We start from the raw sequence: 26,736 nt of genomic DNA on the forward strand, positions 1-26,736 counted from the left end.
TGACTTGGTCAAATAAGGTCAAATGGAGACACAATATGTTCAAAAAGGTTGATTGGTGATGGTTTCAAGGAGAAGGTTTATGTTTATTTCTTTCATGAGAAGAGAAAAATGAAGTCATAAGAAGAAAAATGAATATGAAAAAAGAATTTGAACATGAGAGAAGATAAGGGAAAACATTGAGTATTTTGTCTTTTTTCTGTATGAGTATATGAAATAGTATGAGTTGCTGGTAGTTTTATGAGTTTGTTGAAGGACTTGAAGATTTTTGGATTATTTGATTTACCTAAAAAATTAGATTCAATTAAAAAAGCTTCACATAGAATTTTAAATGTTTATTAAGCATGTATTTTATCAACTAACCATAACACATGCAATTTGCTATTGTCACCTGCACCACCAAATACCGAAAGTAAATAAATTTTAAATAATAGATATTGAATGGCAAAAAAAATCGCATGAAAGAGAATGATATCAAAAGGTTACAAAAACCAATTTAGAGTAACGGTAAATGTCAAATGCATGAGAAAGATTGGTTCATTTTAAAGTGTCATGTGCCGACATTTCTTGTGGAGTTTGCATTTTCATAAATACATTTGAGAAAAATTCATATATAATATAAATTATAGATGTTATAGATTACCCATACCTCATTGTTTATTACATTGTAATATGAAATTTTTATCGTTCACTAAAATACCCTTCAACATTAAAATATTTTGAATAAAAAAAGATACACTGGCCTTAGTTCAGTAATAGCATCAACTACCCTGTCTTCTATGTCTTTTCTTTCCAAATTTAACTTAAACTCCAACTCACGGTTATTTCACACAAAAAAAAAAATGCTATAATTAAATTTTGACATCATTCCAATTACATTAGCTAACATAAGTAAAAAACACCACATAATCCAACTCATACGTGTTTAAAAATTTCAATCCAGAATATAATTAAGTTGTCTTATCAATTTACAGGCAATAAAAAATGTCATAAATGTTTTACATATATGAAGATTTTTTTGTCTTCTTCCACCGTTTGTTCTTCTCAAGTGTTTGTGTTTGCATTTGTTGCATGCACAAACCCAATAAAGAAACATTTTTTTCGTGTCCGTCAATTGGTTGAATAAAATACAGAATACACACACATACATAATGTCTCATAATAAACCCGTTTGTTTCAAGAATAATAGAACGGTTGGTTCTTTAGGAGTGTGGATTGGTGATAATCCATTAGACTTTGTGCTCCCTGTCACATTGTGCCAAATTATCTTATATTTCATGTTTTCTCGAGTGCTTTATTGTCTCCTAAGGCCTCTACAAACACCCAGATTCATATGTTCTGTCCTTGTTCCGCCCTTTAATTTAAACCTTCTAGTTAGTTTTTCCTCCTCTATTTAATTTAGTATTCTTCTTCAACAATAAAACTAAAAGGCTTAAATGCACTTTTGGCCCCCTATGTTTGCCGTCGTAGCAATTATGGCCCCCTAACAAAAAAAATGCAATTTTGACACCCTAATTTTGCTATGTTTAGGGAAATATGCTCTTTTTGCCCCCTTATCTTTACAAAAACGTTGCGATTATGGCCCCCTTTTTGGGACATGTGGTGGCCACTCAGCATGGTTGGGAAAATTAGAGGGTCAAAATTGCATTTTTTTTGTTAGGGGGCCAAAATTGCTACGACGGCAAACATAGGGGGACCAAAAGTGCATTTAAGCCAAAATAAAAACAAGGAAAAATAACTTATGTAAATTTACAATATTTTCTTATAGACACTTTTTTTAACAAGAAAAAATTTATTAATTAAATTCTTTAAATGTCTCAACTCAATCGTTTAAACTATGTCTTGAAGATAAATGTATATCATTTTTTATTTTTATTAGTACGTATCTTAAGAAACTTAACGATATTTAACTTGTAATTTTTCACAGGGAGGTGTTTTGTTAGGGCCAACATTTTTAGGGCGCAATGATACATTGTTCAAAACTTTATATCCCTTGAAACAATCTATGTTCTTAACAATATTGGCGAAAATAGGAGCTTCGTATTTTGTGTTCATCTATGCATTGAAATTAGATGTAACAACAACCTTAAAAGCAGCCAAACGTTGTTGGAGGTTTGGTGTAATTCCCTTTTTGTCGTCTTATATTTCTACATCAATTCTCTTGAAAATGTATACACCAAATGGTCGTGATAAAACAGGCTCCGTATATTCGATCCCAAACGTCTTCACAGTTACTAGTTTTGCCGTTGTTTCTCAAGCTTTGACAGAACTCAACCTTATGAGTACGGAGCTAGGGCAAATTGCTTTATCTTCAGCAATGATCACTGAAATGATGCAATGGGTTACAATAACACTACAAGTAGAAGTCAAAACTATAAAAATTAAAACCATCTTTCTTGCGTTCATTGCCTTGGGTGTATGTTTCTTATATATTTTATCCTTCTTTTTCATTGTAAGACCAATGGCAAGGATTATCATTCAAAGAACACCAATTGGAAAACCTTTGAAAGAAATGTATGTTGTCTTTGTTCTTTTGGGTGTTCTAATTATGGTAGCTATTAGCGACGCGCTTGGTTTACATTTTGTTATAGGACCTATTCTTTTTGGTTTGGCAATGCCTAATGGACCTCCCTTGGCAACAACAATAGTAGAGAAAAGTGAACTAATCATCCAAGAATTACTTATGCCATTTTTCTTCTCATACATTGGCATAACAACAAATTTAAAAGGAATTACCAAAAATTGGGAGGTGGTGTTTGTATTTCAGAGTATCTTATTTGTTGGGTTCTTGGCAAAGGTGCTTGCATGCGTCTTTGTTGCACCAACGTATAATATGAGGCGCAAACATGGCTTCGTGCTTGGCCTTATATTAAACATCAAGGGCATCATGGAACTAATATTTTTTGCTAGACAAAGAAGTACCGAGGTACCTAGTGTTCTTTCTTGTTTACTTAAAATATATTCTTTCTTGTATTTGATTTCATCATATACACACAAGGTTTAGAAAAGGTTTACGTCCGCAATTGCAATAGATAGGTCATCTAACTTTCTTTTCTCCCGCATAGTTAATTGAAGTTTCAAAATATTTGCATCGTTGATGTTTATTTATTTTTTAGGGTTTAGGATTTAGGATTTTATAATTACAATTGCAGTGGTATCATAATTACAATTGTAATCGTATCGACCCTGTTTGACAGTATTTTCTTGCAATATCAAGGTTTGCAAGATAACCGCAACAATTGCAATTGCAATATAGGCTGAATCAACTGCATTTGACTACAATCTTAAATAATGTGACCATGACAATCAATTAAATTTACAACGTTTTTTCATCAACTATTTTTGCAGGTTATTAATGATGAAGTATACAGCCAGATGGTTCTATATGTGGTGGTGATGACCGGGGTATGCATACCTTTGATAAAAAACATGTATAAGCATGGCTCTCGCGTGACAATGGTAAAAAGTATACATGACGGGGGAGTGAGGACGATCCAAAACACTCCTGAAAATTCAGAGTTCAACATTATTTGCTGCATGCACAATGATAACAACGTGCGTAGCATGATCGGTTTATTAGAGGTTTGTAACCCAACACAAAAAAGCCCTTTATGCGTCCATGTCATTCATCTCACAGAGTTATTAGGAAAAAGCACACCAATTCTTCTTCCAATAAATATGAAAAACAAAAAAACCTTGTCCATCCATTACCCTACCAGCAATCACATTTTACGTGCTTTTGAGAATTACTCCAAAAATTCCGAAGGTCCCGTCACAATTCATTCATATATTAATGTTTCCCCTTACAATAGCATGCATGAAGCCATTTGTAACCTCGCCCAAGATAAATCAATTCCTTTGCTCATCATTCCATTTCATGAAAATGATCAAAGTACGAGTAGTGACATTGTTATAACTTCAATTCGTGACCTCAACATTAATTCTCAAGCTCGTGCTCAATGTACAGTGGGGATATTAGTGGATAGAAACTCACGAATAAGTATGAGTACAACAAAATTGTCGTTTAATGTTGCGATTTTCTTCATCGGTGGACAAGACGATAGAGAAGCATTGGCATTGGGTATTAGAATGTTGGACCGTCCAAATACGAGTGTCACATTATTTTGTTTCATTGTTCATAACAATGAAAACAATATTAATAATGATGTTAAATTTAAAATTGATTATGATGAAGAAGAAGATGAAACATTAGAGAATATGTTGGATGAGAGTTTGATAGATGAGTTTAAGGGTAAGAAATTAAATATTGATAATGTTGTTTGTCATGAAATTGTGGTGGAGGGCTATACACAGTTGTTAGAAGCACTTCGAGGTTTAGGTAATGAAAATTATGATCTTGTGATGGTGGGTAAGAGGCATAATATTGGAGATTTGACTGATGAAGAAATGACAAATTTTATGGAAAATGCAAATTTGTTAGGTGTTTTTGGAGAAATGTTGTCCTCTACTGAATTTTGTAATGGGAAAGTTCCTATATTGGTGTTACAATGTGGTGAAAAAAAGGTAAACCATTTTGGGAAGTTATCCTCTCTCGTTAATGATGTGTCACATAGAAAAAAACTCTCACTTAATGCATTATTTTAGTTGTGGTCCAAAAGGTGTTGTGTTGGCTTGAAATCAATATCATAACTCCGCAAAATTTGTTTGTCCATTTTGAATTTTTGAGGAGGGAGGTGAGGGATAAGAAGCTCTAAAAGGGATGGTTGATAATTTGGCATGCTACTCTTTGGATGATTTAAAAAATTTATAAATGACATAATTTTTAATATTGGTATTAAGGAGATTGATGAAATTGTAGAGGAAATTATGGTGGTATTTTGGGATTGAAGTTTGAATAAATTAAGATATCATCTTGTTTATTCTATGAATGATGTTGAAATCCAAAGTGTTGCTTATTGAGACGGTTTCTTAGTTATGGGTGTTTTTAAGTTTTTTCCTCCGTGGTGCTATTTTATACCTTTGGAGTTTATCTTATGTGGTTTAGTCTTTTGGGTGGGGTGGCCGCATATTTATGGTGCCTCTTGTATTTTGTTTGATGTACCATTTCGTATTGTTGATGCGCTTGTGGTTTATCAGTTTAAAAAATAAATATTATTTTAGTTTTTTTAGTTTTTTTGTTAGTTTATGATTTGATTGACTTTAGTTTTTAATTTTTATTTTTTTTTATTCATTACTTTGGTAAGATAGAAAAAAGTTCGATGTTGATAGACTGATATTCACTCCTCTTTCGTCCCTCTGTTATGACACTTGAAAGAGCTATAGAAATCCACCAATACATGACATTTAGCAACCTACACCCAAGCAAGACAAAGGTCTTGAATTATTTTTATCAAATTGACAATGCACATGATCAGTTTAAATATGCAATAGCCTTATCTCAGGAAAGTCCAACTCATTCAGTCCAAAACCAACAAGAGATACCATTGGGACTTCAGAACTTGAAGATTGAGCTTACAAGAAATTAAAAAACACAAGAATATTAAGTTTTTTTTTTTTTTTGGTACAAGAATATTAAGTTATTTTAATCTTTCAATTTATGAGACTTAACAGTTACTAAAAAAAGAGACTTATAACAGTTTATAAAAATTCCGTATCATAAATCATTCGAGCATATTAGAAGATGAAATTCAATCACAGTACTATAAATCTTGTTTCTAAAGATTTCTACAAACTAATATATCGTATTATTTTTTTGGCTTAATAGCAGTTTTCGTCCCCTAACTTTTACGAAGTTGCGATTTTGGCCACCTAAGGAAAAAAACTACAAAACCGCCCGCTAAGTTTTGCAACTGTAGCAGTTTTGGCCCCCAAGGCCAAAAAAATAACATGTGGCACCTCGCTTAGGGTGCCACGTCAATGTAGACCGAGTCAAAATTGGCCTTGGGGGCCAAAACTACCACAGGTGCAAAATTTAGGGGGCGGTTTTGTAATTTTTTTTCTTAGGGGGCTAAAATCGCAACTTTGGAAAAGTTAGGGTGTTAAAACTGCTATTAAGCCTTTTTTTTTTAACAAGCCAATATATCATATTCTTCGAGGTGGGTCTTTCAAATAGACATGAGCAGAGTATTAAAAGTATCGTCTCGGTTAGTTTAACTCGATTGATAAGGACAATGCATTGTATTATGCAGTGATAGGGGTTCAAAACCCCGGACAATCCACTAATTCATCTTTAATAGATGAATTTTTAGTCGCTAAGTTACTTGAAAGAAAGAAAAAAGTATTAAAAGTACAATTAAAACAAAACTACTTACTTTGGTGAAGTATTACTGGCAAATTATGTATCACATACACGTCGTCAAAACAAACACATTTCTAATATCCAACACATATCAATATCCAACACTAACACATGTGATTACACTTAATTACTTTTTTGAAATTATTACCTGTATCTAAGTGTCTCGTGTTTATGTTTGTGATTTAATGTGAAGGGATAGCAATGAAATAGTTGGATTTAATGCGAATGGATAACAAATAAAGCTATGTAAAATAAGCCCTAAGTTTTCATAAAGGGAACAAACATAACAAATAGAAAATGAATGAGTAATGTAACATGTAAGGCGGAGAATCAGACATACAATGGGGCGGGGTAGGGACGAGTTTTACTTTCCCATCTCCATCCCCAATTCTCAAATACATACCCGTCAAATCACAGTGACGTATGTTTTCCGAACTTACAAATTAAATCATAATTATAGTAGGCATAACAATAGAGACAGCATATGTATTAAAAACTTCCAATATATTTGTAACATAAACTATAGGAAAAATTTATATAACATCAATTGTTCTACTCGGGCTTGTGACTATTAAGATGGTATCTTAGGTTGAAACCACTTGACCTTACATCCTTATTTCTAAACCCGATTACTCTCTGAATAGAAAGGAAATAAAAACAGAGAAAAATTCATCAAACATAAAAGCTTCCCAAATTCAGGAAGGCAAAAAATCAACTTCCAAACTAAATAAAAATTAAGACCCTTATTACTAGGCTTGATAAATTCATGAAATTTTTAATTATCCTAACAGACAGGCAGGTCTTGTGGAGGTGATTGTATTGATTGCAATTTCCCAACTCCATCCTCTACCAATAGGATAGTAGCCAAACCCCAACCAATGTGAACATCCAAGTGACAATGCAGAATCCAAGCACCTATAGTACACAAAACATTATTAATTATCAACAAATTTAATTTAATGTCACAACTGACTTTCTTAATTCACGTGATTTATATTGATCTTATATTTAGTGACGGAAGTAGTATAAATTTGGAAGAAAAAAAATTACCTGGGTTATCCGCAACAAACCGGATAACTGCCCAACCGTTGACAGGTACAGCAACTGTATTTCTCATAGGTGGATCAACAAGGTTGAATTTTGAAGTATCTTTCTTAGCCTCAAAATTTCCAAATCCTTCAGCAACAATGTAGAAATCATACCCGTGAAGGTGAATTGGGTGATTCTCAGGAGTAACAATATTTGTATCTTGCAACACAATTTGCACCCTTGATCCAAACTTCAACTTGTAAGCTTTAGTCCCGGGAACAGGTTGCCAGAGCGAACGGCTCACGTTGCCAGTGTAATCGAATTTAACGGGCGGTTTTGCTGGAAAATCAGTGGTAAAAACTCCAGGGATTCCGTGGTAATGAGCCTGCAAAATGGAAATATTGTTTGGAAGAGTAAAAGAGACATTGTTCATGCTCGCAGTGAAGCGTGTTCCGTTAATAGGACCTTGACACCTTCTTTTTCTGAAATTTTTCGGGCACTTGTTGAGTCCTAGACCAATTGTAAAGAAGAGATTTTCATCAATTTCGGTCGGGACTTCAGCTTTTCTCAGACTAAAAAAGCTTCTGCTGAATTTAGTAACTATGTTGGTGTCATTGTAAGAAGGGAGTGGTGGCATGATTGGTTTATTTTTGATTGAATTGTGGTATTGGAGAATGGCTGTGGTGGTGGTGTTATCGAATGGTGCATTTTGGGCGGATTGATAGGCGCGTGCAGCTATGTAGTATTGGGAAGGTGGTTGGTTTGCGTGTATTAGGACATCGGTGGTTTGGCCGGGTCCTAACATGAGGATGTTGGTGGTGAAGGGTTTAACGTAAGAGGCATCTGCGCCAACCACGGTTAGTTTGTGGTTGGCAATTGTGAAGAAAAGTGGTTGGTTGAGCGCTGCATTGATTACTCTAACCAGGTTTGTTTCTCCGGAATGTATTGGAATAATTGTTGTGCCTGCATTTTCAATCATTCATGTCAAAATAAGAAAATTAGTCATGTATTGTTGAAAATGTGTGACATAGTTATTGATCTTAGCTGTCCGATTGAAAATCAACCGTAAAGATTCGTAAATCAATCGATCTCAAATTAAAGATTGGAATCATTTGATTTGTGTAACTATGTATTCTTTTTTTGCTTTTTATTTAAATATCTATTTAGAAAAATGATAGCTTTTTCTATGATTTAAATTTTTGGTTCAAGAAATTGTTAGGCAATCAAAATCAAATATTTTAATTTAAAAATAAGAATAAACAAATGGTCCCGTCATAATAGACCCTGTACCAAAAAAAGGAACTCCATTGACCATTTGTTTGATAAAGTCATTGAAATATCTCTTAATAATTTCATATAGTTATATGAGCTTTAGAGTCTTTGTTTTCTTCTCTAAAGCATTTCACTTTTATGATTATCTCCTGTTTTATTATGTCAAATATTTTGTAAAGTCAAAAATTTATTTATTATAACAAGACATGTGATGCATGTTTAATGTAATCATCAAATTTCTTAACCAAAAAAAATTGTAATCATAAAAATTAAGAAAGTTATGAATTACCTTTGCTAGAGCACTTGTAAAGGTCACCAGGTTGACCATTGATAGTGTATGCATCAGATATATTTGGTGCTGCTCCAGTTCTTTGAGCCTGCCTCACAACATCTATGGGATTTCCATCCCACCATTCCCCTAATCATCATTATTTTCACCGCTAATTAATTTGTCGTCATCATAAACATAAATACATAATCTTTATCTAAAAAGTAAAACAAAAAATAATAATAATAATAATAATAATAATAATAATAATAATAATAATAATAATAATAATAATAATAAATAAATAAAGGAAAAATCTATGGTCCTTTTGCATCTATATTTCACCTATCACAACAACATGTTAAAACAATGACAATGATTTAGATATAGACATAGAATACGGCGCTGATGTGTTGACACTCTCAACAACAATAACAATAATAAGGGTCATGTTAAGTACTTGTGTTCTAGAGAACAAATAAAATGCTAAAAATAAAATTAAAAGACAAACTTAATATTGAATGGATAACTTTTAAAAATTTTAAGATATTAAATGCACAATTTCAAAAAAAAAAACTTATATATTTGGTTTTTTAAGCTTATGCCCTAAAGACACAAGATATATTTTTCTAATAATAATAATAATAATAATAATAATAATAATAATAATAATAATAATAATAATAATAATAATAATAATTGAATGCAGTCATATTTAGTATCGGTCATACATCGGATGCATCTTCGATAAATGTTGGTGCTATAGAAATTACAACTAACTTGATTTTTTTTTTTTTTGAAGTAAACTAACTTGATTTTCTTGTCTCCATGTTTTCATCAAATGTTATCATTGTAACAAAAGGGTAATTAGTATTAGTGTAATTAATTACCTAAAAGAATGGGTGTCTCGCGGTTTGGCTTAGGAAAAGGGTAGGGCTCTCCTTCCCTAGGACGAATGATTAAAGCACCATAAACAGTGGCCCTTAACCATGAGCTATGAGCATGCCACCAAAGTGTCCCTTCTTGTCCATTAACAGTGAAACGGTAGGTGTAACTCCCTCCAGGACGAATGGGACATTGAGTCACAAATTCAGGACCATCTGCCCATCCTGTCCTCATTTGTCGAACACCATGCCTAAAACACACACAAATACACAATCAATATTAATCATTGATTAATCAAACCATTTCCTCTTCAAAATGTTGATTTATCAAGTGAAATTAGAGACAATGAATAATAAAATTTGTCTTCAATTTTAGTGTTTTTAACAATCAACTAGAAGGGTGTTTATGGGTTGGATTGTGTCTTTTATGGTCAAACTCATTATACGTCAAGAACTTTTTTGTCAAACCCATTCCAAAGCAACCCCGTTGATGAACGAGTTTGTTTGGGTTCGACCATCATATCAAAAGAATCATTTTTTAAAAAATTTATATAAATAATGACAATCTATTTTATAAAAATTACAATACCGAGATTAAATTTTATTATAGTTTAATTCAAAAACACTTGAATTAAATAAAACTACTTTTAGATCGTCCTCGTGAGCTTAGCTTAGTTCATTGGGACAATGCATAAAATATGCAAGGTCCGAGGTTCAAACCCCGGCCACCACAAAAAAAAAAAAAAAACTACTTTTAGATCAATTCATAAAAATTTAAAACTACATTAACAAAAACAGAATATTTTTTTAAGAGTCCGGGTTCGCGGATTTAAATCATAAAATCATATCCCGAACCAAACAACTTTAAATTTGATCTTGTTGGTTTCGATTCAACACAAACTATCAAAAACTTGAACCAATCACTTCGGATTAGGTTGGGTAATCTGGTTGATTAGGCCATGAACACCACTACTTAAAAACTTAGATATATTTTATTTCTTTAATTAAGTCTCTAATATTTTTTTTTGCAGTTTCATTTTCCTAGTAAATTGAAAGTCCACTCTCAATTATATATTTATTTTCACCGTGATAAAGGAAAAATAAAGCCACATAACTGATTGCTTGGGTTTAAAACTTTCACTTCATGCATGTACGATGCTGTTTTGTTTGTGTGTATAGGACTATATATAATTATATATGATGTTAAGGAAATGAAGTTAAAATGCTAGCCTATGAAATGATTGTATTAGTACCAATGAATGGTGACATTGTAACGAGCTTTGTTAGTGACTTTGACAACCAAAGTGTCTCCATTGTTGATTTCTAGGGTTGGACCGGGGTATTGCCCATTCACGGTTATGGTGTTGTGTGTTTTGCACAGCCTCTTCACTGGAGTTGCTTCAACCTATATATATTCAATTACAAAATAGAATAATAAGTGCATGAATATATCATAAAAGTTTAATTTGTATACACCGTCTTTGCAAAAAGATTGATAAGTCGGTATAAAAAGTTTTGCACTATCAGCAAATTGCAATCATTTATATGTATGATCATAGACGCACTTAAGAATATGTGTGATCATAGACGTACATATATAAGATTAAAGTCAAACAATCTTTATTAACATCCAATTATGATTGATAATGTAAAACAATTTTACGCTGAGAGTGTATATAAATTAAATCCATGTTAGAATAGAAAGAAAGAAAAAAAGAGAAATAAAATTATTAGAGAACTTACAACAAACTCATGCTCGTGAGTTTTGGGATGTGCTAAAGTCAATGCAAAAGATGAGAGAACAAAAATAGCTATGAAGATGGATGAGTATTTGGAATTGGTTTTAACACTCTCCATCTCTTAGCATGCAATGAGCACTACCTTAGTGTGAATGTGAAGTTAAGGTTGCAATGCAAATAAGAGTGGGAGAGAGTGTTTTTTATAGGAGAGGTTAGAGGAGAGAGATTATGTTTTTTGAAGAATAGGAGAGAGATTATGTTGTTTAAGGTTGGCACAAATAATATTTGGTTGAGTTCGAAGTCATAAACAAATTAAGTAACTTAGTTCTACCCCATATGATAGTTTGTTGCACCCACTAGTTAATCAAGTTCATAAATGCTTGCTTCATAAGTCTTCAATTAGAGGTTGAATTTTGAAAAGCATAACTATATATTTTCAGACTTTGTTTACCAATCAAGATGTTTTCTTTAATATATAGGTCAAATTCTTTTTAACTCGAATTATTGTTCACGTGACATATTACTAAGTAAATTCCCATATTTTATTTCTTCCATTTTCTTATAGTATCATTTTTAATTGCAAAAGTTTAACATCCCAAAAAGACCGAACCAAAAGAGCAAAGTACAAAGGTCAAAGGTTATCTTTTTTTTTTTTTGAGAGAAGGTCAAAGGTTATCTTGTATATTTAATTTATATTCTTTGCAAATTGTGCAAGTTATATGGAACTTCTATAAGAGAATATAATATGGTGAGGCCAGCTTGATTAACTATTATCCATCACCTGCAGAAAACAACATGTAATTAATTTAGTGCAAACCGTTAAACAAATAGACGACTTTCTTTTAATTTAATTAATTCTTGTGACATTTGGATAAGAGGGAGTTTTTAATTGTAGTTAAAGAGTTTATGTGACAGAAGATCTAGTTCCACTTTTGCATTAGTCCAACTTGAGTACGTTTTCCTTGTTTATGTAATTGTGAGAATGTGAATTAAATTAATCTCATTAAGTCGTCCAGTCGTTTGATGAAAAGGTAATCGACTTTAGAATATAGAAAAGTTTGATTTTTTTTTTTAAGGATAGAAAAGTTTGATAGATGAAGGTCTAAAACACATCTTCTTTTGTTTGACATGTACACCATACACATAACCTTCTCATTTTTCTTCTTTTTAGCAAATATTTTATTAATGTGCGTAGAAAAGATATTTGAAACTCATTATCCGTTGTATTTAGTATTAAAAAAACCAAGTGGATTCAACCACCAATTCGAATATTGTAAAAAAAAAAAAAAACACCAATATGAAGTTTTTTATTACTACGCTACATCTAAAACAAGATTTAGAAATATGCTTAATTCGATCAACCGCCGATGTAGAATTAGTCAATTTAGGCGTTAAAAAAACATTGTTCCGCTCTAACCTAATACACAAAGTCATTGTCAACCACAAGAGATGAGACACACTTTTCCTTTTCCTGCCCTTACACATGTTGAAAAGTAGAAAATCCTTCCCCTCCACCTAAAACTTGAATATTCTTACATTTGAAAATCGAGCTACATTTGGTTGGACACAAACATAAATCTTTTATATTTAGGCTTAGACTCATTAGTTAAAAAAAAATAAAAGAGAAAAAATCATTTATAATGCTATTATTAGAATAAATGAATAATGTGTGTGTCTAAATGCAAAATATTTTTGTTCTACAAATGCCTAGCGGATTTTTTTTTTTTTTGGTAGATAGAAGAAATGGCAAAGCCATTATAAACTCACACACACAAGTGGAGGTACCAGGGTTCGAACCCCGGTCATGGCATCCGGCCTAACAATTTCGGCATTTTGCCAGTTGAGCTAGGATTTGCGGATATGCCTAGCGGATTCTATGTCACTAAGACACTACACAACATTCTTAGTGTACATCCTTTATTACACCTCTACTCCACAATTCTATTTAGTTGGTAGTCTATCTTGTAACACAACCTTCTGATTTAACATCAACATGAATGCGGAAATGCTTTTATCCACGTATCATTTTTCTTTTCCTATTCTTTTCTCTTTGTTAGATAAAGAATGACAAAACATTAAATAAAATAATTATAAATGAATGATAAAATTGAAAAGAATATAAAGAAAAAAAACTTGTACCAAAAATTGTATATCTCCACATATGTAAAGAAAATTCAATTGTTTGATTGGGTAGAGTGAGAAATGTGCAAATAAAGATATGTAAATGACGGGTAAAATTAATTAAAAGAAAAAAAATATTGCGGAACAATGAGGTTTTTAGTTGATAGGTACATAAATTCATATATTTGATTGGATGCTGTTGGGCTAGCTAGTAAGTTTGATCGATTAAGTTTGCTGAAAGTAGAAAACAACTGAATGTGAAAAGTTGACTTTAAAAAGGTGTAACAAAGTATTATATTAAGAAATTTCTTAGTATGGTTTGATTGCATCTAACAAGAATTTAGTTAGAGATGCTTATGAAAAATATAGCTCATGTATAAAATTAGGTGGCCTGTCCAATATAATTTAATTTTATGCATGGATGAGAATTATACGCACAAGCATTGCATTTCATGTTTCAAAGATACGTACTTGGAATATATTTTTTTTTTTTGAGTTCATATAGATATGTACCTGGAATTGGATTGGATGTACACGCCACGTATCATTTAATAATTTTGACGAATATCTTTAGGTGATTTTTCTTTTTGGTGAACAACTTTAATTAGGTGATATAAGGATTTTGAGTTTCGTTTTTCAAATGGTTGAAACACATAAGGATTTTGAATCTAAAAACTGGTTGAATTATGAGGATGTGGTGGTTTCCTAATGATTGTTTTAAATATTTGATCCAAAGCAATTTAATAAATATCATCATACCAAATACACTCGTATGCATTTTTGTGTTTTATTTTTGTTGAACAAATGGTATCCATGAAGTTTTTGTTGGGTATGTATCTTTGATCTAACTTTTCAATATCATGTCATATTTTTATATTGATTTATTTTATAATAAATTCAAATGTTAAACAAGTTTTATTTATGAGGTATCAATATCAAACAAAACTTTAAGGTGTTTAAGAATATGGACTTAGCTCGATAATATGAGAGACGATGGTAAGACTGAGGACGTTGACAGCTGCTCGAAGAATGTGGTGTACCCGCAAATATTTTGATGATCAAGTTGGTGATTGGTCTAGAGTGTGATGTTTTAAGGTTTAGGGCATCACAACTTTTCAAATCAACACTCTTAAAAGTAGTTAATAGCTTTTTTTTTTTTGGCGTCCGGGGTTCGAACTTCAGACCTTGCATATATTATGATTATGCATTGTCATTACCAACTGAGTTAAGCTCACGGGGACAAAGTAGTTCATAGTTGATCAGGCAATAAAGAGCATTAAACACAAATTATATTGAACAAATGCAGGTCTCGAATTGCATTAGTAGGACTCATAGATTATATAGTTCAAATAGTACCATAATGGTTCATCATTAAAATTTAATCTAACAAGTTAGCCACTACTAAAGGGTCATGTTAACTTGTGCCCTAAGGGCACATTTTAAGGAACCTAAAATAAACAATTTTGCATTGGAAAACATGAAAATGTAACTTTAAAGAAGTTGACTGCACGACTTTTAATACGTATATTTCTGTAATAAGTTTCTTAACATGTATCCTTGAGGACACAAGTTAACATTTGCTTTTGAATAAGTAGGAAAATTTCCAGACTCGCGCAGACCTCCCTGTGCATCGTGCATTGTACTCAACCTCTTCTGCTTGATATGTACGCACGTCGCACAGGATGTAACGCTCATCGCATAACTACCAGTCAAAATCTCTTTCTTCATTACAATCTACATGTCACGCGCGTTATGTTACACACATGGTCAAGTGGTGAAATTGACTTTAGGCTTTCATTTCTCAACTCTCATGAAGAAACAACCTTTTGACTTAGTATTTGGACTTGGGCTAAAATTTCATTAAGTTGTATGGACTTCATTTCTTCATTGTGAGTAGTCTCCATACCTATACCTCTGTAACATCCACAAAGCACCAAACAGACACTGACTACCTACAGAGTTGTCTTCTTGGAAAAATACAACGGCTTACAATGATTATTTTCAATACAAGATAGATTTTTCTCAAATTATCAGCAACTCAACTAGAAACCTCTAAAATCCTAAAATAAAATGGCAAAAGGAATCTATAAAACACTATAATACATATTATGACTAAGAGTCATCAACGATTGTGACAAAGAACAAAATTTAACATAAGCTTTGGATGTTTAAAGACATTAACATATATGTTTTATGATTTATTTTAGTAGCAGGGCCGGACCCTGGGGGTGCAAGCAGCGCTATAGCACCAGGCCTCCCCAAGGTATGGGCCTCCAAAAAATATTTACAGCCTAATACCCCCCACTAACATACCAGTTCCTATGTTGTTGTAGCATGCTTTGCTGTTGCTGTTTCGGTATTTTGGGAGGGATTTTGTTTATTTTTCTTTTGGTGTATGGCTTTTCGGTTTCTTTCCTGTTGCTGGCCTTTTTTTCTGCTGTGTCCTTTGCCGCTGTTTGCTTTGGTATAGTAGGCTGGGCACCTTATTTTATCTGTTGTAACAGTTTGCCATTTAGTGCACTTCTGGTGCTTGGCACTTGAAATATATGCAGTTTCAAAAAAAAATTAGCGTTTTCCCCTTTCCAAAACACATTGTATGAATGAGCCTCATTTTACTTCCGGCACCGAGCCTCCAAATTCGTTGGAACGGCCCTGTTTAGTAGGAAAAAACTAATACCTTATCTACATACTTTTCTACTTTGCTCGTTTTATTTTAGAGTTTATTTGGGTAACAATTTTATTACAGAATTTGAAATAGTTGTTTTTATTTTATTTTTCTTAATCTTATAAATCTATGAATCGAGTCTACTTAAATTCATACGAACTCTTGGGTCCCTCGACTGTCGTTTCTTAGGGACGAAGTTTGATGAGTTGTCTCCAATGATTGTAGTACGAGGAATAAAAGAATATGTTGTAGACCAAGAGAATAAGACAAGGACATATTCTAGGAGATATTACCAAAAGGCACAACTTTCAGTGGTTGGACTTGAACCGTATGACAACCACATGTCGATTTCAAAGGTCCAAAATTTGTTGGTTTCAATTGAGCGGTCAAGGTCCAACTAGGGTTAGCAGCCACTAAAGTTATCACTCCATCTCATTTCCTCCATATATGAGCACGAGTGCTGGTTCTTAGTGAGTTAGAGTTGTGATTACTTAGGTGGGTGATGTAAAAGGCTCACCTCTTTCTATTTTGCAGTGTAATCATCTTTTAACTTTTAACTTCTCTATTAATTTAGCTATTATGTTTTCATCTATTTCTTCGTGGTTAGGTTCATCATGAGTTAAAACCATTTATTGATTTAGGCATGATGTTGTGATTATATTTGCATAAGATTAAAGATCGTTACAGCTTCAAACTTCTTTTAAACAAACTATTTTAATGATAATCTTTAAAAGTGAAATTTGATCACTTTTACATTTATTGTCAAATTCCTTCAGACTCATAGGAGATAGGAATGAAATTGTTTGCTTAATACTCCCTCCGGTCCTATTTACAAGAGAAAGTTGACTTTTTAGATACATTGAATAATGTATGTATCTAGTCAAGAACCTAAACCAAATACATAAATTATTTAATGTATCTAAAAAGTAAATTGTCTCCTGTAAATAGGACCGGGGGGAGTATAAGTTACGTCCGTGAGACCAAAAAGAGATGGGAACTTGAAAGAGTGCTTGATATGAACATGGATCTTTGAACGCAAGGGTAAATATCTATCTAGATTTCTTGTCATATGCAAAAGGTTCACTCTCCATGAGAAGAGTTTTTTTTTTTTGAGAATAAGCTAAATTAGCCCACCCAAATCGACACCGGTGAGAATCGAACCTGAGACCACGACGAGGAGCACACTCCCAGGCCCCAAGCCAATACCACTAGGCCAACCCAAGTGGGTTCTCCATGAGAAGAGTTATTGAGACCTAACCTAAATCTGTGCATGCTAACTGTTGTGAAAATAGTGCACCCCGGAAGGGATGTCACCACACACTTAGCGTGATGGTTTGAGTTGGAAAACCCTTAAGACCACCTAATTGCCACGAAGTTGTATAAAGTTATATATCTCTCTATATCGTTGAAAAATCATGTCATAATTGATTCACTGTTCTAAACCTTGCTTTTATTTTTGAGACCATCTATGTGATTTTAGTTGTTTTCCTAAATGTTAATGCTTTTAAACTTTATTTTTATTGTTTGACACATGATTTATTTTACTTTTTTTTAAGCAAACAAGTTTACCATTGAAGAGATACAAAAAGTCAAATAAAATCTCCCATGAGTCAAATATGGTAGTCTATCATTTTCAATCTCTGTATTTACTATTTAGCACGGAATGATGTGAATGGTTCCTCTAACAGTTAGTTATCTCAGGCCTTGATTTGCACCTATAAAGTGTAGCATAAAGAATTAATTGGTTGCTACATGCCAGCAAGCATCTTAGTCTTCCCTCAAAAAAAAAGCAAGCATCTTAGTCAATGACGACAACTATCCAAAGCCACTAGATTTTATATATATTTTTTGGATTTCAGAAAACCGTTAGGACTGTGAAAATGAAAGCATCTCAATACAATTAATAAGGAAACCAAGTTAAGATTTGATAGGTGATCAAGAAACCAATACGCTCATCGGATAAAGTTGGTAGAGTTTGTTACATTACAGACTTTCTCACGTTCTTAAGAAATGCTGAAATAGGATCTACATCACAACTTACAAGTATATGTTGTTAGAAATAATCAGGAAATTATTTAAAAAGTGATGCAACAAAATGAGAAGGAAGAAGAAAATTAAAATTCCCTTTTCTCACAGGAAAAATGAAAAAAGCAACTCCTTTATCAATATTTCTTTTATCTCTTTTGTTTTGATTTTTATATTTTTTTAACATGTTTTACTATTATTATTATTATTATTATTATTATTATTATTATTATTATTATTATTATTATTATTATTATTTACAATTTTGTATTTTTAAATATTTCCATAAAGTCGGCTTTCAACTTTCATATACCTCAACAAAAAAAAAAAACTTTCATTTGAAATAGTTGTTTCACTTATTTAAACACAAGTAAAGTTTGTTGATTATGATATAGGTAAACAAACTTTGTTTATGATGTAATCTGGTGGCTATAAATTCACATTTAAGAGGAACAAGTATGATATCTGAATTTGAACTCTGATCCTTATATATACAGTAGAAACTCTATAAATTAACAATGTTAGGACCGGAGAAATTTATTAATTTAGAGAGTTATTAATTTATCGATAAATTAATAGTTATTAATTTAAGGAGTTTTTAAGTAATTATACTGTACATACCAAACAAAAAGGCAAATTAGTCTATGCCTCTTAGAATTACGTTGCAGCGAACCTTGAGACTCAACGTAAATTAGTAACTACTGTGTTCATATACATTGGAAATCAATAATGACTTTTGAAGTACAGTAAATGTAAACAAGAGGAAGTGTTCAATAGAGTGTAATATATTTTTTTTCAGTTTCTATGAATTATTAATTTATGATTTTCTTGGGACCGAAAATTATAAAGGGATCTCCCGAAAAATTATTATCTTATTATTTTATCGAGTTTTTCAATTTTTTACATTGGCCCAAGTCGGGACCGGACAAATTTATTATTTTAGAGAGTTTATTAATTTACCGAATATTAATTTAAAGAGTTTCTACTGTATTATACAATGTCTCTTAGCAACTAAGCTAAATTTTTAAACATGTAAACAAACTTATACATACTTTTTTTTTGTCAAAACTTATACATACATTTAATCCTATCTAACAATATTGATATTTTTTCCCTAAAAAAAAAACAATATTGATATTTTTTTTTAGGGGAAACAATATTGATATATAATATTGTAGAGCTACTTTATGAATCAATGTAATAATTTTACTTTTTTTTTTGAAAGAATGTAATACTTTTACATGAAATGAGTTAATTACGTGTTTAATTTTTTTTTGACATTATCAACGTAAACTTATTAGCCGCTTTAAAAAAAGTGCCACTTTTTGACAAAAAAAATAAGTGAATCTTATTTTATATAAATAGGTAGCTTTTTTTTAAACTATATAAATAGGTAGGTCTGTTTTATGGATTAAAGCGCATAAAAAAAAAAGCACAAAGTACAAAATTCAAATCTAAAAGACTAATATAATAATAATTTACTACTATTTATCTATAAAAAATTAATAAGTAAATGTCCCAAAAATTAATATTTGTGTAACTAAAAATAAGAATAAAACAACAAAAGTCTCACTTCTAACTAATTATCTATAAAAAATATAAATAAGTAACTGAGTGTTTAAAAGACTAGTAATTGTAGCTAAAAACAATAATAAAATAACAATAACAAATGTTTCACTTCTCACCAGTGGGTTCTTTGGTTCCATGTTCATGGTTGGTTAAAAGTGGTTAACAAACAAAAAGCCGGTCCGTACTTCTTATGTAACTTAAATTCCACCGCAAAATGTTTAATTTCACCCGAAAAAATTAGAGACAAATTGAAGGCAAATCACAATTCCATCATGTTCTTCTGTCTCTAAACTTGGGCTTTCTTAAAGCTCACGCTCTCTTAAAGGATGAGCAAATCTTGCTTGTTACGTACCATTTCAAATGAAAAATATCTGAACATATTTAGATGTGAAAAAGACTAAAGACAAATAGATTAAATGATGAAAAAATAATATAATTAAATGTCTCTTAATTTTTTTTTCATTTGTATGTTTACTCGAATATTTTTTATTTTGAGCTGTGACTATGTAAGTTTTTATATAAGGTTGTGACTATAAGAGTTGTTCGTTACGAAATATGTTTACTTTTAAATAGTATACATAGAATAATCTTTGATGAAGGACGATTTGTACTGATAAAGACCGTTTGGTTCTCCCAACTTTATGTGATTTTGAGGTGGGAGAAGTCGTTGGGTTGCACACAACGTTAAGATGACTTTGAGATTGATAATGATTTTGTTATAGATTCCAAGAAGGTCGTTGAGTATTTTCGTATAGTGGTTATATTATAGAATTTGGTTGTGTAATGTATGCATATAAGCAAATTCTCTAAATTTCTTTTCAAAACTCTCACATGTTAGCGAAAGTAGCCACATTTTATGTTAGCTCACATTTGTTTACTGATGTACCGTCATGTATTTATCCTTTGATTGCCGATGCAATTAAGTAAGTTTGTTTCCCTAAAAAAACACAAATCTTCCCTTGCAAAACACAAATCTTAATCATTTAGACACACATATAAAAAATCTAATTCATTTAGTTATTTTAAAAATAAAGAAAAAGAAACTATTCTTCTCTTTCTATCTTCTTTTTCTATTTGTATGAGTGCGGCCTAAATAGTTTGGATTTAGGCCTGTGATTCATAAAAGCCACAATAGATTCTATGAATATTTCATTTCAAAGCAATCACTCTATTTTCACGTACTATATAATAACGGTCATCCTTGTACAAAATATTGTTTTAAATACATTGAAGTTAACCATCTACTTTGTCCGTCACAAAATACACTACTAGAAAAATGCAAATTAGAGAGGGATTTTAGGGAGGGACAAAATTCCGTAACTAATTGTGACGGATTTAGAGACGGATTACGGTATTAAAAACAAAAATTGAATTGCCAATGATTGGTGAGGGAATGGTTTAAACATCCCTCACAAAATATCCCTCACAAAATATCCGTCCCTAAATCCCTCAGCAAATTAACAAGTTTAACGTTTGTAACGGAATTTGGCATGGAAGTGATCCTTCTCTAACGATTCCCTCACTAAAGCCATCACTAATGTCCACTACATAGTTGGTGAGGAAATTAATCCCTCACTAACAATTATTGATATTAATAAGAAAACTAAATTATTCCCCTACCTTGTTACACGTTTTCGTTTTCCCTCTTCTTATACTGAAATCTTCCCCCTCTATTTTTCACAAACCCTAAAAATTTTTCCCCAAATTTTGGCTCCAAAGTGCAGACATCAAATTCCAAAATGCACAAATCGAACTCCAAACAGCTTATGAACTCAAATTTTTCTCCTCAATTTTTCTCACGATCCTAAAACAGCCTATGAACTCTAGCTCCAAAAATGCAGAAATAGAACTCCAAACAGCTTCACTGAATCTCCTCAAATCACTCCTAAATCCTCATATCCTCAAATCAAACCAAAATTTCACTGAATCTTTCTCAAATCATACCAAAATCAAATCTCAAATCTTCACTGAAATCAAACCTCAGTACCAAAATCGAACCTCCTTCCTTCTTCCAGAATCGTTCCCTCAAATCTTTCCTTTTCTCAAAACTCACGGTAATCTCTCTCTCAATCTCAGATTTTTTTTATTTTATTTTTATTTTTTATTTTTTATTTTATTGTTATATGATTTGGGTTTTGTGGGGGGTTACAGTGAACTCACTCAGATTTCTGAATCCAAAATCGAAGTTGCTCTGAAACAGGTGAATACAAACCCTTCCTTTTGTTTGTTAATAATTTTGATTTTCAATTTTGTATTTTGAATGATTGTTGTTGAAGAATGGGTTTATTTCACTTTTGATTTTGTTGAAGATTGGTAGTATGAGACTTGTTTTAGATTAGATTTTTGAATGTCTTACACTGTTGGTTCTGTTCTCTGCTATTTTCTCTACCATTCTAGTATTTTGTGCTCACTTGAACGTTGAAGAAGAAGCACTCTTTTGTGTATTATGTTTTGACTGTGAAATTGGAACATGTGATTGTTCCTTATAATTCTTATTTTGGTTTTCACTTGGTTCTGTGCATTTGTAAGTTTTAACAAGATTTCAATTGAATGAAGTAACCTTTTCTGGTGAATTATGAATCTAGTTTATGCTATTACTTTTTTGTTTCTTTACGTGTTTTAATCGTATAATAGTATCCTTTTTAAAATAACTTTATTTATTTTATAGGTGGTTAATAAGTTGATGAGAAAGCAGCTGATTATGCATCCGCTTATTAAGTTTGTTATTGTCGCAGTGTTTGTAAGTTTATCACACTGGCTGGTATAGATGATACTAGAAATTTACATGTGCACAATTGAGATTAATGTTGGTTTTTGTCCTTGAGAATTATGGGACTTTGTTGCATATATAGTCATGATGTCTTATAATGTGTCTCATTTTTGACTCATAATTTGATAGAATGTCTTTTACAAACGATAGGAAACAGGACAGAAGCTGGAGTGTGTGCCAGACAGCGCCCCTGCACTCTCAAATCCGGACTGCTGTCAACAACAAGCACACATGCAACAGCCCCATTTCGTAGATCAACAGATCACAGCAGCAGGACGAACCAGCATCACCAAAAGAAAATGGAGGTAAATATTATATTTTTGCATTGAGTTTAATTAACTTATCCTTACAACATATGATAAAAGAGTTTTTTTTAAGGGGTTGCCATATGACAAAGGAGTTGAGAAGTTAAAGTTAGAGAGTTCAAATCCCAACAAAGGAGAAATTATACTAACATTATATCATTTATAATTTTTTTTTTTTTTACAAAATCAGTTTATAAGGTGATGAATGTCTATCTCTATAAACACTAATATATTTTCTACGAGGGACATGAATTTTTTTCCGATACACCTTCTCAATAATCATGAGTGTCGGTTGTGCTGTTTGCATGTGCTTGTTTTTTGTCTGAAAATTTGGAGTATTTCATATGTGAAGTGAAAATTGTTTTTGCCACCCTGCCCTTTTCAACCTTGGACATCAAATTCAACTTGTTAATTGTTATACTTTTTCAACCAAAATAATTGTATATTTTATAGTACAGTATGAATGATAATGATTGTCACATATGGATTTGTATATTGGAATGTGATGTATATACAATATTGTTACTACAAGTTGTTACTGAGAAAAGTGATTTTTCAAACCTACAAGTTGTTACTGAGAAAGGACTTAAGGTGTTCACTTTCAAGCAGCTGCATTCTGCTACTGGAGCCTTCAGCAAGTCAAATGTAGTCGGTCCTGGTGGATTTAGACTTGTTTACCGAGGAGTGGTCAACGATGGAAGGAAGGTTGCGGTTAAATTAATGGATCGGGCAGGAAAGCAAGGAGAAGAAGAGTTTAAATTTGAGGTTTGTACATTTTTGTATGCACTTGATTTGCCTTGTTATCAAACCAATAAAATTTGTAGAATATGGATCATAATGATTTTTCTTTCCCCGGCATTGAGTCGATGAATTCGATAGAGATCAGTGACCTGGGAAGACATTTTGTTTTGAGAATTGGTTGATTAATTGCATCTCATTGTAGGTGGAATTGCTTAATCGGTTGCATTCTCCGTATTTGCTTGCATTGCTTGGATACTTCTCTGATCATAATCATAAGCTGCTGGTGTATGAATTTATGGCAAATGGTGGTCTGCAGGAACATCTTTATCCTGCCAGCAATAACAGTAAGTAATAAAATGCGCACAAATTGTGTTTGCACCTTTACAGATGGTGCTATTTTTTTTACCAATTTATGTTATTTGTAATGTTGGAGTTGATTTTGATGAATTTTTTTATTGTAGATTCCAGTGTCATGTCTGTTAATCTAGATTGGGAAACTCGGTTAAGAATAGCACTTGAAGCTGCCAAGGGTTTGGAATATCTTCATGAACATGTCAGTCCTCCAGTGATTCACAGAGATTTCAAGAGCAGCAACATCCTCTTGGACAAAAAATTCCATGCTAAAGTTTCTGATTTTGGATTGGCAAAGCTTGGACCTGATAGAATCGGTGGACATGTTTCAACTCGTGTTTTAGGCACTCAAGGATATGTTGCCCCCGAGTATGACTCATAACTCACAATCTGTTTTTACATTATTTTGTTTAGTCTCTTAGTGTATCTTAATTATTTTTTTTTATATGTGTTGCTTTGAGTAGTTTCCTCATATAAAAAATTATTGTTTAATGGTACTAGAACCAGCAGCCCCATGAGGAGTAGTTTCCTTGTGACTCTTCATGTATTTTGAGAGTTGGAACAATGGTTGTAATTGTAAACTTCTTGACATTTTCCTTATGACTTTTATGGTGATGAATGTCTGTGATGGGTATGAAGACAATTTATCAAGTGTTTTTTATTGGATATTTCCAACATGTTCAATATGGTTTAATATAGTAAATGCAGTTAAAATATGAATATAATTAATTAATGAAATCTGGCAGGAAATTGAACATTACATTAGTGATGCAAATTTCTGTTTCAATTAGTGAGGGAATTCAGGTTCATCACTATTAGTGTTATATGCCTTCACAATTTGAGAGGGAAAACCAATCCGTGACTAATTACTGACGGAAATACTGGTAAAAATTGATGGAATAGTCCCTCACTATTAGAGAGGGAACCAGAATCCCTCACTAATTACTGACGGATTTGTCCAAGATTTAGCACATTTCTAGTTCATATTTAGTGACGGATTTATATGATTAGGGACGGATTGTAACCGTGTCAATTAGGGACGGAAACCAAAATCCCTCACAAAAATTTAGCAAGGCCAATATTCTTAAGGGATTGCCGGTCGTCACTAAATCCCTCACTAAATTCGTTTGTGAGGGAATTATGGTAGTTTAGTGACGGATTTCTACCCTCTCTAAAATTGATTTTTCTAGTAGTGATAACTGATATATTTTCACAAAAAATTGTTCTATAACAACTAGCATTTACATTTCAATACAATATTAATTTTTTTTTCCCAATTGTATCATCTAGTTTTTTTTTAACAACATTGTATCATAGAATGAATAATGCTAAATCTCGCAACAAAAAATTATAACGAAAGTCTCGCGAATGAGAATTCTCACGTTTTTAGTTGCTCTCTCCAGCGGCGTTATACTTCTCCAAAGAAAACAAACCTTCTCCATTGCAAAACACAACCCAACCTCATCATCCTCCGTCTACAACTTCCCTGGCATATTCTTTGTGACAAATCCATGATTTTCCCTTCTATTGTTGCCGTCAACCACCACAAGAATCTGACACGTTTGTGTTTTTAAGATGAGATCAAGCATGCAACAATGTTTGTAGTTTGAATATGATGTGCAATTGTGTTTGTAGTTTCGCAAGTGGGAATATATTTTTTATAAAGACAATCTAAGGAAAAGAAATGCCATAAATGTTCTCTTTCTAACATTATTTCTTACACCCACTTTCTTAATGAGTGAATTACACATGAGTCTCACTAATTTATATAGAACTCATGCTCAAAGTATAAGATTAAGAGAGTTCGTGTTAACATGTTGGACTTAGCATTTTGTATTGTCTTTTGTAGTGGCCCATCTTTGGTCATGCTTTAAGTGTAAATACTTTGTGACAATTGCTCTTTAGGCTTCTCACAATTCCTCACAGCACCACTGAACAACACTTTTTAGATTGGGTAAGGTACTTTTTGAATCGGTACGACCAATTTAAAAAAGTGTGTTAAATAGTACTCCCTCCGTTTCAAAATGAGTGTCGTTTTAGGTGTTTACACACATATTAAGAAATACAATGATTAAAAGAAAGAGAATGGTTATTTTACCAAATTATCCTTATTAACTATTGGTTAGTTTTAAAAGTAATACTTTGGAAGTAGTGTGCAGAATATTAATTGGAGGGTACAATTGAAAAGAAAATGTTATTATTGCATTGGAAACTGAAAGTTACATTCATTTTGAAACGAATTTTTTTGGCTAAAGCGACTCATTTTGAAACGGAGGGAGTAGTTAATTACCGTTCAACCTTTACTAAGTTTCTAAAGAGCAATTGTTATACTCCCTCCTGTCCTTATTATAAGAAACAAAACCAAAAAACATCAAAACCAATGTAATTATTAATTAATATAACTTTTTAAATATTTTTACAAATATACCCTCATAAAAAATTGTGAAACGTTAAATACACCCACTAATATTAAAAAGAGAATCATTGAATGAGGGTAGAAAAGTCTTTTAAACAATAACTACACCTTAAAAGTTGTGACATTTTCTTATAAATAGGACCAAAAAAAATTTTGAAAATTTTCTTATGATAAGGACCGGAGGGAGTATTGAAATAAGTTGATTTTTCAATCGAAAATTGGTTTATGAGAGACTCAGTTTTGCGCAAAATCCTTTGATTTATCGGAACCTAATTTCCATTGCACAAAATTTAATGGGATATATGATCCGACCACCTTTTTTTTC

General features: G+C 32.0%; 3 protein-coding genes across 4 annotated transcripts; 2 read left to right on the forward strand and 1 right to left on the reverse strand.

The window, feature by feature from the left end:
* Positions 1 to 1,148: 1,148 nt before the first annotated feature.
* Positions 1,149 to 4,602, forward strand: LOC146939986 (cation/H(+) antiporter 15-like). The gene is made up of 3 exons (XM_085753562.1): positions 1,149 to 1,343; positions 1,925 to 2,923; positions 3,346 to 4,602. The coding sequence occupies exons 1-3, from the start codon at positions 1,149 to 1,151 to the stop codon at positions 4,600 to 4,602; spliced, it is 2,451 nt and encodes an 816-aa protein (XP_085609688.1).
* Positions 4,603 to 6,741: 2,139 nt separating this feature from the next.
* Positions 6,742 to 11,621, reverse strand: LOC146939987 (laccase-12-like). The gene is made up of 6 exons (XM_085753563.1): positions 11,453 to 11,621; positions 10,963 to 11,114; positions 9,716 to 9,960; positions 8,847 to 8,975; positions 7,307 to 8,248; positions 6,742 to 7,171 (listed from the first exon to the last, which is right to left on the reverse strand). The coding sequence occupies exons 1-6, from the start codon at positions 11,564 to 11,566 to the stop codon at positions 7,041 to 7,043; spliced, it is 1,713 nt and encodes a 570-aa protein (XP_085609689.1). The 5' UTR covers positions 11,567 to 11,621; the 3' UTR covers positions 6,742 to 7,040.
* Positions 11,622 to 21,316: 9,695 nt separating this feature from the next.
* LOC146939988 (putative serine/threonine-protein kinase PBL23) lies at positions 21,317 to 24,646 on the forward strand. Of its 2 annotated transcripts, XM_085753564.1 has the most exons (7): positions 21,317 to 21,882; positions 21,980 to 22,028; positions 22,497 to 22,568; positions 22,749 to 22,903; positions 23,513 to 23,668; positions 23,847 to 23,988; positions 24,106 to 24,646. In XM_085753564.1, exons 4-7 carry the CDS (start codon positions 22,898 to 22,900, stop codon positions 24,375 to 24,377), a joined length of 576 nt encoding a protein of 191 aa, XP_085609690.1. In that variant the 5' UTR covers positions 21,317 to 21,882; positions 21,980 to 22,028; positions 22,497 to 22,568; positions 22,749 to 22,897; the 3' UTR covers positions 24,378 to 24,646. The 2 variants fall into 2 exon arrangements, with proteins under 2 accessions (XP_085609690.1, XP_085609691.1); XM_085753565.1 differs by lacking the exon at positions 22,497 to 22,568.
* Positions 24,647 to 26,736: the final 2,090 nt, after the last annotated feature.

Source organism: Medicago sativa, chromosome 3 (assembly GCF_051527215.1).
Source record: "Medicago sativa cultivar Bolivia chromosome 3, Bolivia_mono, whole genome shotgun sequence".
Lineage (NCBI taxonomy): Eukaryota > Viridiplantae > Streptophyta > Magnoliopsida > Fabales > Fabaceae > Medicago > Medicago sativa.